Genomic DNA, 16,309 nt, shown 5'->3' with positions numbered 1-16,309 from the left:
TAGACGACTCAAATGCACTGTCTTAAAATCATGATTTTCTCTTCTTGCTATCCTTGTTCTCAAACTTTTGATTAGAAAAGTATCACAATATTGTGTTGTTATTCATGATGTGGAGGTTATGTTTAACTCGCTGTGAGTCAATATGTCAGTTCGCAAATGTGTGTTTGAGGTGGTTAAAGATGTGGTGATCAAATGATTTTCTTGTAGTAGAAGTAGAGTTATGTTCATTTAGCACCATAGATCTTCATTGTGAACACGACATGTGAGTCTATATTAGTGCTGAAACAACTGATCAATTATACAACAGCTAATTGATTATTGAATTACTCAACAATTTGACTAATTGATGAATCGTTTTCTGGTTTACACAGACTCAAATAGAGCAAAAAATTGTATTTTCACAGTGTCTGTCACCGGATCTGCTTTTTTCTTATGCAAACAGACAAGGAAGCTCAAGTTGTGACTGCACTGTTTTACAACGGACAGAAAATGACAACCCCAACGGCACAACGTTGAGACATTGTGTAAAACGGAACGCAATGATTACCAAACACACTCACACAGTGGAATATAAACACCATGCCACCTGTTAAATGGACAAACATGGGCTACTCATTTTGTATTTAATGATTATTTATTTTTTGATGGAAAGACCACTTTGTTTTTTTAATTTAGTATATATAGTGTTTTGTACATTGAAATTCCACAAATGTGCGTCTCCTCCAATCAGAAAGCAGAACTACTTTAGCTTTATGTAGTAAAAATCTGAAAATAATCGATTACCAAAATAATCGTTAGCTGCACCCCTTCTAAATAGAGCGCATTTTCCTCAAATCATGAAGTCAGTGGATAAATTAATTAAGTGTCTGTCTCGCTATTAACTTCTGCTTCTACTAATTCACTGAAGTGAACAATCAGGATGTGCGGGAGGTTCTTTAAGAGCAAGAACCACATTTATGCGAGAGCTGAGAGATTTTACTGAACTGCCTACGACTTTCGGTTTGGGGGTAATTCGAGTAGTGCAGCTTTAAGTAACAACAGTGTGTTAGTTGTAGCATTGTGACTTGATTGTAGGAGAGGAAATCTAGCCAAGTCCTTCACTTAAATGCCGCACGTATTTTGTATCAACATTAAAAGAGTCACCAGCCTACACTGTATGTTTTTGCTGTATGTGCTGCTGTGTGTCGCTGAACAAAGCACATTGTAGCGTCCCAGTGCTGCAGTGCGACCTGTCTCTTCCCCCCGGAGACTCGAGGTACATCAAGTCCCCCTGCTGTCAATACCAGTCATGTCAGAGCTGCCTGCCGGGGCCGCATGGGACCCCCAGAGAGCGACAGAGCGGCAAATCTGACTTTTAATCTCAGTACACATTGTTTCACTGACATTTAGAGTCATCACTGTACACCACTGTATTGTGATGTAACAATGTAATAGCAGATGTAGAATCACTATAAACATCACTGTCCTTGGTGGACTCTTTGGGAATTAAAGCTTACTTTCCTGCTCTTGTTGGAACACAGAACATGCAGTTGAAAAAAGAAACATGCATGTGTGGAGTAGATGGAGGTGTAGCGGTATGTGCTAAGAGCAGGGCGGTGCTGGTGAAGCGTTGGGTTTCCGGGTGAGCAGAGGGTCAGGGAGGACTTGTGAGTTCACATCTTTAGTTGAAAATAAACACACGCGGGCATTTTCTGGGATTCTTTTCAGTTGTACGACAGGAATTAAAGACAAAAGTATGACAAAAGGGGGAAAAAAAAGACCGGGGTGTTCAGATCCAACACAAACACTGCACCAGCAAAGCAACACCGGGAAAGGAATGTGCTCGAAACCTTCTATGAAAGCAAGAGAAGAAGTCAAACAACATGAGGATGGCATTGACGAGAGACAGAGAAAGCTGCCAAAGAGAATAGCGCGAGCTCCTTTTTTTTGTTGTTAAAAGTTGAAGTGCCTGTCGGGCTCTCATCACGTCACCATGACAACCCCAGCAAGAGTAAGGACAGAGAAAAGAAAGCAGGTGAGGTGTAAAGTAATGACCAAGGATGAAATCTGGGAAAAGCATCACACACAAAAGGCACAATTGGCTGCTTTCGGCTGCTGCCTCAACGTTCAGTACGGCTTCGCGTGCGAGGCTCGAGTGAGGAGGTGCTAGGAGTCGTGCGATGGAATCTGCAGCAACAGCTTCAAGGCTGGGTTTTATGCTTTTATGAAAACTACTCAACTAATCTTATCTGCTAGGGCTGCGCATGTGGGCGACGCAATGTCCATATCACTGGAAGTAGGACTGTCACGATAATTACATTATCGACTTATCAGTTAAACGATATGTTTTTGGGCTCGATGTTTGTCGTCTCTACATTTATTAGCATTCACCCCTATTTTTTTCTTTGTGAAACATTGATTCCTAACTTGAGTTACATTGTATTTTATGTTTCATTTTCATGCCTGAGAGTTGTCAGTATCTAGTATCATTAGAGTCAATAATATCGTTTATCGCGATACTTTTCTGCCTCAATATATCGAACTTCAAATGTGTTATCATGACCGGCTTAACTGGAAGGCACAACACGTACTGTAAAACCACAGAGGTCTTCCATCTGACAGAGATTTATGCATTTTTACAAAACCAGCCTGAAACTAGAACGTGTGGCAGCTTAAAAATGGCTTTAAAATTTTAGTAAAACTTTATTCAAATATTTTATCCTTGCTTTTAATTCAACTGGAGCTGCCACGATAATTACTATATCGACTTACCGTTCAATAAATAACGATAAAGGTTTTAAAAGTGATGATGCACTTTTAGAACAAAGGTTTACTGTCATTTTTATGCCTGAGAGTGGTCAGTATCTAGTATCATTTGAGTCAATAATATCGTTTATCGCGATACTTTCCTGCCTCAATATATCGGACTTCAAATTTGTTATCGTGACCGGCCTAAATTCAACTTCCAAACCACTTTTTATTGATTTTGTGTTTTGTTTTTTTATGGGTTATTTGTCTGTCTTGTTGTTTGGTAAAGCATTTTGGAATAGATTTTTGTACGAACTGTGCTCTAGAAATAAACTATCTCTCTGACTAACTCCATTTGGCGATTGTCGACTTTAGCGGTGGTGCAGCATAAGCCTATTGTGTACGAGATAAGTTGAGATATCCTTGTGACTTCCCGGCTGGGCTGTATCAGATTGTGCAGTGTACCAGCAGAATTTCAACCACTTTAAAGGCTTCTGTTTGTCCAGAGCAAGATCTAATAGTGAGATGGAACAACTTTCCCACTGCACTGAAAGCACACGGGGATGAGCAGTGTTTATGCAAGTTAATATTTACCGGACACGGCTTTAAAACGTCACATAAATCTTGATTTACAGGCTGGGAGAGTGGACTTTTCGGTGGATTCTTACTCGGTGTTATAAATCCTTCTGCACCTGCAAAGCTTTCAGAAATTCCAGAACCTTGAATAACATTTTCCTTTTCTTTTATATATATCATTTTTGGAGCTTTTTGTTTTTCATGCAGCGCCAGGGGGCTGAACATTATCTCCCCATCACAGCTGTCTACCACCAGATCTGTTTTTTCTTATGCAAACAGACAAGGAAGCTCAAGTTATGACTGCACTGTTTTATAACGGACAGAAAATGACAACCCCAACGGCACAACGTTGAAACATTGTGTAAAACGGAACGCAGTGATTACCAAACACACTCACTCAGTGGAATATAAACACCATGCCACCTGTTAAATGGACAAACATGGGCTACTCATTTTGTATTTTATGATTGAAACACATTTTACATAAGTAGGGACAAAGACAGCAAATAAAGGAGACGTATTTAGCATGTGCTTAAAAGGGATGCAGCTCCTCTCATAAACATGAAGAGGCCACTGCTTAAACTCCTTTCTATATCTAATTTATAGGGTGATATATCAGGTGCAACGTGCCCTCACCTCGAGCTAGTTTTATGTTGTACATGTCAATTATTGCCTGGCTTAGTAAATCAGGCTGTATGTTCATCACTCCACCAATAATTTGCTAATAATTCTGTTTGCTGAAAGCTTGTTTTAACCCCCTAACCCCCGGTCGAACTGCTTCCCTTTTTCCCGGGGGTTAAAGGAATAGGCCACCGTTTTTACATACTGAGATATGTTCTTACCTTAGCTTTGACGAGTTCTTTAGGACCTGTCTGATCTTCACCCGTGCCTTCAGTCACGTAAACACAGCGCAGACGGCCTTAGCATTTAGCCTCTCCCTCTCTCCTCTATAGCTCCAAAACAGGTCATGATAGAAGCTACCAAGCTCTTCCACGTTTTCCCTATTTAAATATGGTTACGTGAAGTGTTCCACTACAAAGTATAATTACACAAAATTAAACAATGTGGATTTTCTAAGCGGATAAAAGGGGGAACTATATTGTAATCTTCACTTTACTGCGCAGTAATCTTCACTTTACTGTGCGGATGCCAAATTACTCCTAGTATTATTACGCTCGTCAAGAACTCGTCAAAGCTAAGGTAAGAACATATCTCAGTATGTAAAAACGTGGCCTATTCCTTTAAGGGGTTGAACGGGAATCTGTTCGACCGGGGGTTAAGGGGTTAAAGGATAACTAAGTTACTTTTTGCCCCTAGTGGCCCCTAAGTGCCACTGCAGGTGTCGTTATGTTTTTTTAGTCTTTATTCCGTATTATTGTACTTATATTATACATTATACTCATTATTATCCGTGAGAGTAAATACTATGCTGAGAAAAGCTCATACTTGGTTGTAAATACTGCTAAAGTGGCGCTAGCCCACAGTTAGCTTTGCCCGTTAGCCTGTTAGCTTCTTCTGATTGTGATAAACCGAGTAACAGCGTTTTGCAAAATGTTGTCAGCTATGTCATAAACCTCAGAAATGCGAGCCGAAAGTGATTTAGTAGACGACGAGGGGAGAAGTTTTCCATTCGTGTGTACTGCATTGGGGCTGCCGGGTCGGGGGCAGGGAAAGTTGCATGTGTGGTTTTCTGGCCAGAGACACCAGGGGGAGATGAAATCATCCCATTAACACTTGTATTACCCTCAGAGGGACTAAGATTTATTCAGGTAAAAAAGTGACTTGCGTCTGCTTTAAGCGGTTTTATAAGATGTCATTCCCACTACTGCCTTCAGAGGGCGCTTCAGGCCCCCGTTATCTTTCTGTCCTAATATAATGCTTTTATTGTGCTGTAAAATTGTATCTTTCTCTTTTGGTATTGATGTTTTTTATCCGTGCCGTCTTACATTCCATTATTTATAATTTTGTTTGATTTCTTTGTGTTACAGATTTGACTCAGCGTCCGCGGCATAACAAACGCTCAAGTATGTGCACTATAATCAGAGCTGGGACGATTCATTTTACTGAATCCATATCTGATTATATGGAAACATTCCCCCATGCAATCCCTCCTATTGATCCTGTTACTGATCAGACCTAATCTTCATGCCGTGTGATTGAGTGCAGTGATTTTGCACACTGAAAAGCTACGCAATAATCTTTGATCCATGAGTCAATGTGCAAGACCCCTCATTTAATCCTTTCCCATTGTGCCTGACCACAATTTCACTTTGATTCATTTCCTTTTCTGCACAAAAACTAATGAATGATTTCGAGCAACTAGTCAATTTAGTTACTGTTTTTGCACATCTCGGTTCCCGCTTCCACATCATGTCATTATACAAATGATCCGCTCTGCCTGGTTAATTGCAGGAAGTTATTAGAGACATTGCCCATTCTCTCGCTCTCTCTGCTTTTATAGAGCTGTGTTTGCAGCCAATGGCAGCTACTGTATAGTGTCCATTATTCACCATAACAACCAACCAAGATCAATACATTTGCTTCAGTCTCGGGTTTGTGCACAGTGTTTTATTCCAGTAGTAGCCTATATGAAATTGCTTCTATAATCAATATTGAGATATCTCTAAGTGTAAATATCCTTTAAAGGGGGGGTATTATGCAAAATCGACTTTTTCAAGCTTTACATCATGTTATTGTGTCACTCCCTCATTAAAAACATGCCTGAAGTGTTGCCTTGGCACATTCACGAATTTTTGAGTAATCTGTAAAAACTCTGATGGCAGCCATTTTAGGGATAGGTTTGCCTGAGTCCTCCTAGGAACGCCCCCACCTCCTGGAGACGCCTCCGAGCTTTCGTCACCAGCCGAGTAACCAACCACTGCCCCTCAGCAGAACCCCCTTCCCACTGATGCCACAGACAGCGTGTGGAGGGGGCGTGTCGGAAAGGGTCAGAGGTTCTTAAAGAGACAGAGGCCTATTTCAAGACATTCACTACAGCCATTTTGAGAGAGCAATTTTATACAAGGCAGTTATTCTAATTTACTGCATTTACAGACCAACAGAAGGTTTCGTCATCATTGTAGTGTGATATAGACTGGTGCTATGTGATTGAAAAAAGCATAATACCCCCTCTTTAAATGCGCTGTGTCTGAGGCTTTGCTTGTCTTTGTAATTGTGTGCCTTAAAGGGACTATACAGCATTTAAAAATGTTAAAGGAATAGGCCACCGTTTTTACATACGGAGATATGCTCTTACCTCACTTTAGTCTAGTTAATATATCCCCGTATGGTCTTTGTCCGTGCGCTCTGTCAGGCAAACGGAGCACATACGCAGCCTCTCCCACATGTCACATAGCTCCAAAAAAGCTCATGATAGAAGCTACCAAGCTCTTCCACGTGTTCCCTATTTAAATAAAGTTACGTGAAGTGTTTTCATGCGAAGTATATTTACACAGAAATGTAGCATGTCGATTTTATAAGCAAATAAAAAGGGGAACTATATTGTGAGGCGTAATGATACGAGGAGTAAAATGTCCGCGCAGTAACTCCTAAAGACTTCCCCCGCTCACTTCCGTCAATAACCTTTAGGAGTTACTGCGCGGACGTTTTACTCCTCGTATCATTACGCCTCACAATATAGTCCCCCTTTTTATTTGCTTATAAAATCGACATGCTACATTTCTGTGTAAATATACTTCGCATGAAAACACTTCACGTAACTTTATTTAAATAGGGAACACGTGGAAGAGCTTGGTAGCTTCTATCGTGAGCTTTTTTGGAGCTATGTGACATGTGGGAGAGGCTGCGTATGTGCTCCGTTTGCCTGGCAGAGCGCACGGACAAAGACCAGACGGGGATATATTAACTAGACTAAAGTGAGGTAAGAACATATCTCCGTATGTAAAAACGGTGGCCTATTCCTTTAAAATGAAATATTTTCCTCCCCCTACATGTTTCAACAATGTCCGAAGGTAGAGAATGAGCCCAGACATATTTACCACAACTAAAATCCTGCACTGTCACTCAAAAAGGTGTTAATTCGGGTCCGAAGTGAGCTTTATATAGAAGGTGCAGTTACACGTATGACCTGAGGTGGCAGTCGTGAGCATAAAATGGCTAACTTGCATCCAGCCCCTTTAAAACAGTCTTTAAACACACTTTTCCAACTAAACATACCATCCAATTGAGTCACTGTTATGAACAAGATGTGACCAATATTTATCTTACCAGATCTGAACATGTGTTTCTTTTATGAAAGTCTGCTCATTGGATTTCTCACACAGGGCTAATTTGGTGCCCGAGGCAAGATTGGGCTCCCCAAAAAATAAACTAATAAACAGATAAAATATATTAAAAGTAAAGCAATAGTATAACCAGCCTCCTCATCAATTAATATCTAATCCGTCATGTAGCACTGGCAGCATTTATTCTTTGTTTTTCTGGCACACATACAGACATGGACTTTTTGCTTTGTTTAGGCTACCATTCTTTATTTCTTCTTCACACGCACACACATTTGAGATGGAAAACTCCAATACCATTATTTTTCCATTAGGGGAACCTCCGCTTCTGCATAGTGGAGGAGTGAGGGGACCAGGGCGAGTTGTTTGAAAGGTTGAAATGTCTAGAAAGCACAATTAACTTAATTTTGCAAGTCTCATTTACAAGACTAGCTCATGATTAGTGTCTGGTCTGGTGAACTATTTGGAATAAGTCTCGTTATATTGTCAACCGGACTGCAGTCTTTGCGTACCTCAAACCTGTACGTGCCTATATGTCTATAACATCAGGGTTTGTATGTGCCTTTTGGGGTTGTTGTTTTTGTGTGTGATTATGATGAATTGCTACAACATATGATGAGTATGAGTAAGACACACGTGGCACAATGAGCGCTGGGGCCAAGTGGCTCATCAGTGTAAATGAGTAACTAGCCAAAGCAAAAGTTTGCCGGTGTTTAAAGGTGTTGTTGTCGAGCCCTGACTATAATCTATAAAAAGCTAAGCTGTGGGGCCATTAGAGACAGCTATAACATTGTTTTTACTACAGGCAACTGCCATCTATCATGAGCTGCCATAACAGTGACAGCCTTTCGAACTGTCCAGCTCCATGTCACAATACATAAAGTTCTTAACACTATACGGATTGAAAGTGGAGCGTACAGTTAAACAGGAGGGACATGTCGTTGGCGCGTTTAGTGAGCTGCCATCCCGAGGGTGAAAATACCTTATCAAAGACCAGTCAAAGGTGCGAGTCAATCAAAGTGACAGGCAGACCGCAGCCAATCTCAAATCAGCGCAGCAGCAGACACAGCGTGAGGCGAGTGTTTGTGCACTGGTTCACCTCTGTCCCTTTCCTGGAGCAATTTTCACGGATATTATTGAGTTCCGCAGACCGGGAACACCGCGGCTCAGATCCTGCCTCGCCATGTCCGTCGTAATCCTGCAGAATTGAGTTTCCTCGGCTTTGTGATACCTGGCAACCCCGCTGACAATGCTCTCAAATCTTTAAAATTAGCCATTATTCTTAGTGCTACAAACCAACTTTACCCCCGCGCGTGTTAGATAATCCTCCCTTTTGTGTGGTTACACTATATTTAAACGGGTTTATGTTAAAATTATGCATGTTCCTCCCCCTACATGTTCCAGTAATGTCCTAATGAGTAGAATGAGCTCAGACCTATTCACCACAACGGCCTCTAAAATACTGCACTGTCTCTCAAAAGGTTGGGGGCGTTCCTAGGAGGACTCAGGCAAACCTATCCCTAAAATGGCTGCCATCAGAGTTTTTACAGATTACTCAAAAATACGTGAATGTGCCAAGTAGGGATGTCACGGTTACCGGTGTAGCGATAAACCCCGGTAAAAATGTTGACAATAATAATTACCGTCTTGTTTTTGAAAAAATATTGTACCGCAGTGGATTACCGCGCCCGCGGTTTAGGCAAAATGAGACACAACAGCACGCAGGATCCATCAGCCTCAGAGACCAAGCCTGAAGTCTGGACATATTTTGGGTATTTTAAGAAAGCCGAGGGACAGTTGACAGTTTTCCTGTTTACGGAGCGTGCAGGAAAAAGTGTCTCTAAAGCAGCAATACTTCGAACCTCAGGACTCTCCTGCGTGACCGTCCCCCACAGCTCTATAGCAGTAAGCTAACGTTAGCGTTTTAGCTGAAATGCTGATGTGGGACTTTGGGTTGCGGGAGAATGTAACGAGTCGCCCCATAGTGCGGCTGCAGCGCCACTGCCAGCATAAGCCGTGTCCGGATACCTCCGCACCATTGTGCTCCCGGTGGCAAATTGCAATAGATTCACTCTCGCCGCAGTATTATGAATTTAATAATGATGGCATTTTCCCAAATCTGCAAAGCGAAAGCTCACTGGAAGGACAACAAAAATGTTCCTGATAAAGACGGTTTATCTTCGTTTCTGACGCTATAAATAGTACATGTAATACCCTCGAAACGATCAACAACTATTTGAAACGATTTCAGTTTGTGTAGGACTATCAATGCTTTCTGAACATATTAACACACATTTAAAAAAAATACCGCGATAATACCGAAAAACGTGATAATTTTGGTCACAATAACCGTGAGGTAAGATTTTCATACCGTGACAGCCCTAGTGCCAAGGCAACACTTCAGGCATGTTTTTAATGAGGGAATGACATAATAACATGATGTAAAGCTTGAAAAAGTCGATTTTGCATAATACCCCCCCTTTAATATAGAAGGTGCAGTTACGTGTAAGACCTGAGGTGGCAGTAGTGAGTATAAAATGGCCAACTTGCATCTAGCCCCTTTAATAGCCCTTTTGTCAAAAATGTCAGTGTAGAAAAGTTCATGACATGTTAATAATAAGTCACAAAAAATGATGCCTTCACCTTAGATGTAGAAAATCGAGACGGAAAAAATGACCAAATTGGACACAAAGAAAATCTTGCCCGTCGGTGCAGCATTCAAGGACACAGAGGCTGTAATGAGACCAGGGGACTTGCCTGGTACCGCTGGCAGCTTTGGCACATCCTGCTGAATAATTGGCATAAATTACCCAAATCCTTGGGATACAGCGTGTCAACAATGGCTGTCGGGGGTAGCGCGTGTGCCCTGGGGTTTCTCATTGGGTTTAATGCATTCCTCCGCCATGTGGGACCAGCCAAAACACCTGCGGGACAGAACTCAGTTAAGGCGTTACTACCACTGACAGCATGTGCCAACAGTCAGACTGCTGTGTGAGTAATTTGCACATCGTAAACCCATATGGCAGCTTATAGCGGGTGGAGATGGTGGGAAATACAGAGTAGCTCTCGACGGCTGGTTTCTGGAGTCCTGCGGTGTTAAATTTGCTTTGTAGTAGTTAGACCATTTGAGACCGCACAATATTTGAAAACAGCAAAGTACCCTGCTGTCTCCACGGGGTCTTATTGTGTGTGAAAGCAGAATAATTGCTTTTTTTGTGCATTCCTAGCAGTGGTGTTCTTGAATCTTGGAATATAAAAATGTCTTTGTGCGTTTATGGGTTAATCATGCGGTTAGGTTTGTGGCTGACTGCTGTGCTGAGATGAGCTTGAGGTAGGTTACGAATGCAAACTCCCAAGCCCCATCCAGCCCGGATTTAGAGCCCAGGTATTAATCACTGTGGGGTAAGAAAGCTAATTGCCACTGAGCCACAGTTTCCCTTCATTTGGCTAGTTCGTGCTTGTTGTTTTTAAAGGTGCATTATGCAACCTCTTCTGCGGAAAAAAAAAAAAGACCCTGCAGCTGTATGAGTGGTCAGCATTGTGCGTTTACTTTCGATCACGGTGGTCTCTGCAACGCTCCGGGATCAATTGTTTTGTTGGTTTTCTGGTGAGAGGGTCCATCAGCGGTGAAAACCTTCCAAACAATTGATCCTGGCGCGTCCTACAGACCACAGTGATGGAAAGTAAAGGCACCATGCTGACCACTCACACAGCCACTGCGTCCCTGCAAGGTCAAATACGCACTACTGTAATATACAATTTGGCTTTCCACATAAAAAAAAGTTGCATAAGGCAGCTCCTGGAAAGCCCAATATTTTCTGAAACAGCACTTGCAGCTTGAAAACCTCTTTGATAAATAATGGAGATGGAGAGAAGGATTCATTGCTCTTCGAGCCCTGCTAGATGCTCTAAGAAATAGGAGCAAACAAACCTAAATAGGGCTGCGGATTGGTTGCTGTGGTGAGGGAGTCTTTTTAATGCGTGGCCTTTCTAATCAAAGGCTGAGGTGACTGCGGCGCGCCTCTGATGTGCAGACAGACAGACAGGGACGCTTCGATGATTCTGCATTACAGTTCTGTCCATCTCAGCGCCCGCCCCCCGCCGCCTCTTTCACCCCTGAATTATTAAGCATCCACAACGAGCATCTTCATCCCTTTTCTTTCCTCCTTCTCCGTCAAATCTTCTTCGATTTCTGCCATCTTGTCTGCAGCGGAGCATAGCCATAAGAAGCAACACTGACTAATGGTAATGCAGCTCTGTCACAGCAGGCTGCAGATTAATCTTTGATGCTATGTCTGCGTGTAGAAGAACAAAGGTTGAGTTAACATCATTAGCGGGCTGTCATAATCCTTTTATGTAGGCTTTAGGAGTTTAAACTGAGGCGACTACAGTATACACGGCTGTTTCTAGTGATAATTAGACTAGGCACATGCCAGGGATTTGCTTTGCTCATACTATAAAGAAGCAAATCTTAGCAGGGAATATCTATATACATTTTGATTGATGTCTTTTCGTCTGTCTTCCTTTATGTAAAAGCATTTTCTGAATATAGATACAGACGGCATCTCTGGAATAGCCCATATATGGTTTGAAAACAGTTAAGGGGGAAAACAATTTGGAGAAAAATCTAAACTTTCTCTAATTATTCAAAAACTGCTTTAACAAACGCTGAATTATAAATATAGTTTTCTACTAAAGAAAGAAGCAAAGACATGGAGAGGAGCACAGTGGTTCAACAGCCCATAAATACATTAAAAAACGGATAATGCTAACTTGATGCTGCATCGGGCTAGTGCTAACAGTTAGCTAGAGCGAGCTACAACTGCCGTTTTTTTCACTTCTACTGAACAATGTGCTGTGAGAAAATATCCATATGGGCCCGATTTACACTTGACTTTATTTATGTGTAATAAATAAGTACATGTTCTACCAGAAAATGGCTTAAAAGAGTGAAAAATTGTGTTTCTCTGAAGATTCTATTTTCCCCCTCGGCGAAGCCACGCCCCCTTCTATGACGAGATGCCGTCTGTATCTATAGATTGTGCGTCTAAATGTAAAGCATTTTTATCTATCGCAAACTAGCAGGCGAGATGTTGCTGTTGGCGTTACCATGACAATAAAGTTCTGCTTTGCTTTTGTGGAAATTGTGAAAAGTGCTGGTTGTTCTGGCTGTTTTTTTTCCCTTTTTTTTGTGATCTATTGGGAGGGAAATCCGGATAATCGATTGTTCCATGTGGAAGGACCGTATTCGTCTAACGTACGCGCTTCTGTCTGTTTCAGGCGGGCGCCGGTCTGAGCCGGACGAGGCGGAGCTCCTGAAGGTCAGCAAGCGGCTGGTGGACGATGCCGTCAACCGCGCCTTGCAACAGTACAAGCAGGAAACGCTCCAGAACGGGGGCGGACCTAACGCCGCGCAGCCCCCGGGGAACGCGGGGGGGGACACAAAAACGGACACTACGCCGAACTTCGCCGCCGATCACAGGAAGTGACATCATCAGCGCATCGAGGGACAGAGACTGAGCGATCAGCCGCGCCCCGACGCGACCGCAGCTGGAGACGAGGCAGAAACGCCCTCGGGCCAGCTCTCACACCGTCAGCTCCACGTCGCTGACCGGATAACCTAGCTATAGCCACATCACTAAGGCTAATCTACGGCGCTACCACTAGCTTGAAACAGCGCTAGTAATCAAAGTGTAGCTTGAAATCAACGCCAGGTGACACGGCAAACCCATACGTCTGACAGCGAGATGTTCCCCTCCAGTACTATGTGCACTTTGGCTCGTGCGACTCTCAAAGCACTCCCAAGATCCCGACGCCCGTCAATGGTTCACTGTGACCCGTCTCTCACTCACTGCCCTCCTAGAATAAAAACAATCTACAACTTTCTAAGACTTTCTAAGGATATTTTCAACATCGCGCTTGTTTTTTTTTTTCCCCGCTCATGACTTGATACGAACGGAAGATGTGACTGTGATTCAGACTTCGAGACCCGCGCTGGCTTATTTAACCCCTTAACTCCCACCTGAACCGAGCACATTTTCTCCAGCTTTACCCCAATCATAAAAGCTCCTGGAAAAAAGGTGTGAAAATAGCGACAAAACTGAGCCGAAAACAAGGATGAAAATGTGACAAAAATGGACAAAAATTTGACAAAAAATGGACAAAAATTTGACAAAAATTTGACAAAAATTTGACAAAAAATTGACAAAAAATTGACAAAAAATTGACAAAAATGGACAACAATTTGACAAAAAAGTGAGAAAAAAAATGACAAAAAGTGAGAAAAAATTGACGAAAAATTGAGACGAAAAATTGAGGCAAAAATTGACGAAAAAGTGACCAAAAAATGACAAAAACGGACAAAGATTTGACAAAAAAGTTAGAAAAATTTGACGAAAAAGTGAGAAAAAATTGATGAAAAAGTGATAAGAATTTGACCAAAAAAAAATGCAAATGATTTCCTGAAAAAGGGACAAAAAAGTCACGAAATTTGACAAAAATGAAACGACTGCCTAGCAAAAAAAGTGATGAAAAAAAATCTGCTGATGTGAGGAAAAAGATCAATTTAGTTTTGTAGGCCTTAGCTTTCAAATGAGGTGTTACACTGGCCTACGGGGTTTTTGGTAAAGCTGGAGAAAATGCTCTCGGTTCAGGCGGGAGTTAAGAGGTTAAGTTCATTCACGATATCTTTTTCCGCTCTCGCGATGGAAACTCTTTGCAGTTTCGCTCGTCGATCTGACAATCACGGCGAGATTCACGGCCCTTTCCGCGGCCACTTTCTCGATAAAAATATCACTTACTATTTTGACGAAAGCGAAGGAGGCGGTAGACACTAAATCAGCAAGCGATACTAAGCACGTCCTCCAAAACACTATGAGCTGCCAAGAAAGTTGCCGTTATGCCAAGTCCTCGCAGGCTTTTTTTTTTGTTTTTTTGCTCCAACAAAGGCCTTCTATAAGACAAAATAGTCCTCGTATCGTATGATTTATGGGCAAGTCAATTAAAAATCGCACACTTTTGTTTTCGCAAATTAATTTATAATGCATCTGGATCTAAGTGGTGCGGCGCGTGGGCGGATGCCAAGCGCGCAGGAGCCAGTTCAATTCACATGGGAACGCTAATGTTACGGAGGTTAAATCAAAACGATACCCCCGAGCGCTTTTCATTCCAGGGTCGCCCTTCCAGTTCATCCTTTCTGTTTTGTATTTGGCTGCTAAGTGCTTCGAAATCCGCCGAAGAAAAAGTAGGAGGATCGTGCAGCCGACCCTCACATTAAGCTTATGTTTTAACTTGTTTTTACTAATATTATATATAGAGAGAGAGAAAAAGCACAATGTTTGGTTTTATAACTGTCCTTTTATTTCAATTTTTGTTTTGTTTTAAAGCAGGTAATCGTAGACGCCGTTGAATCACCTCTGTTCAAAGAATGTGGCCTTCACGCAGTCACGGTTTTGTTGATTTGGAAGAAGCGCTTAAAGATATACACACAGAATTTGTAAAAAAAAAAAAGAAAAGACAGATGTTGTTGATTTGTTGTTTTTGATTTTGTCACAGTTTGGAGTGATGGTGTGATGCAAAAAAAAAAAATCGCATATATTTGCCACAGTCTCTAAAAAAAGCAAAACTGACATTAGGAGGAATGGGAGACGATGTGCGAATCTGTTGAGACGCAGGAAACTGATCAGAAAAACAGAATGTCATTGTTTGCGAATCTTATATTTTGTATGATCTTACCACAAAAAAAATAACGGTAAATTGGTGATGCATTGTGCAGCCCCTCAGTAGTTTATAAGAAGAGGAACTTAGCTTTTAGATTTGCAAAACATTACATTCTGTTTGGATTGACACTGTGCATGGTCTGTTTGAAATCAATCCATCGTAAAACAGACTCTGTGCATAACTTCTGATGACTTCCTGTAGCCTATTAACAGACAAAACACTTAAAATGTGTGCATTTAATTATGTTCTTGTAATGTACCTGCTGAACTAATCAATGAGACGAGCTGTGTGCTTTTATTTTGGCGTGCTGGATCGAAACAGGAAGTCATTTCTTGGACGACATCGTTGTGATTTGAAGTTATGCACAGTCAATTGACCTCATTTCCGTTACTCGTACACAAACACTACATCTGTGCTGAGACTTTTCCAGATTTCAGCCATGTATTTCTTTGCCAACAGCATTAACTCGTATAAAACTGAAAACACACTCCATTCTCACCTCCGATTCACTTGGGAGACTTGTCAAATAAAATAGCGAGCGATGCTGTCTTCAGGTGGACTTTGATTATTTTAAGTTGTTATCGTTTTCTTTTATTGTCACCGGATCCTTAAGCTCCTCCAGACCCCCTTTAATACGCGCCGTTCGTCCTGTTTCCACGTCGGTGTGAATGTTTGCCCGTGGCTTGTTTGATCGCCGATCACTCTGGAGGTTCCTGAGAGCGGCTCGGACCTGCTGCGTGGCGTGCGTCTGTCAAATGTTTGTGTTTCCATTAGGCCCGTGTACTGTGTGTATATCCCCTGACGGCTGGGTGTGCTGTTAGTACTGTGCTGTATCTGCCATATTTGAACAATAAAACCGGATATGAGTTTCCAAGTCAATATCCTTATCTGCCTCAGGTCTGTGCGAGATGAACTTTGCATGTGTGTCTCACTCACAGCTCACAGGAGTTTATTGCAGGGGGCAATTTGAAAGCTGTTACATGCTTGCTTTACATTCAGATGACACAATTCCAACCATATCGTTCTAACCACTATTGTGTAAAACG

The 16,309-nt window shown here is 42.0% G+C and overlaps 1 protein-coding gene across 2 annotated transcripts in view; it reads left to right on the top strand.

Moving 5' to 3' along the window:
- Positions 1-13,536, top strand: part of akap7 (A-kinase anchoring protein 7) — a 45,308-nt gene extending 31,772 nt beyond the window's left edge. The window contains exons 10-11 of one of the 2 annotated variants that reach the window (XM_079571825.1): positions 5,292-5,327; positions 12,825-13,536. In XM_079571825.1, the coding sequence (XP_079427951.1) occupies positions 5,292-5,327; positions 12,825-13,033 (245 nt within the window). In that variant the 3' untranslated portion in view covers positions 13,034-13,536. The remainder of the gene's footprint in view (positions 1-5,291; positions 5,328-12,824) is intronic. The other variant, XM_079571826.1, reaches the window with a different exon arrangement.
- Positions 13,537-16,309: the final 2,773 nt, after the last annotated feature.

The sequence above is a fragment of the Gobius niger genome (assembly GCF_951799975.1).
Source record: "Gobius niger genome assembly, chromosome: 15".
NCBI lineage: Eukaryota > Metazoa > Chordata > Actinopteri > Gobiiformes > Gobiidae > Gobius > Gobius niger.
The sequence above is the reverse complement of the archived record's forward strand: the minus strand, read 5'-3'. Positions and strand labels throughout refer to the sequence as shown.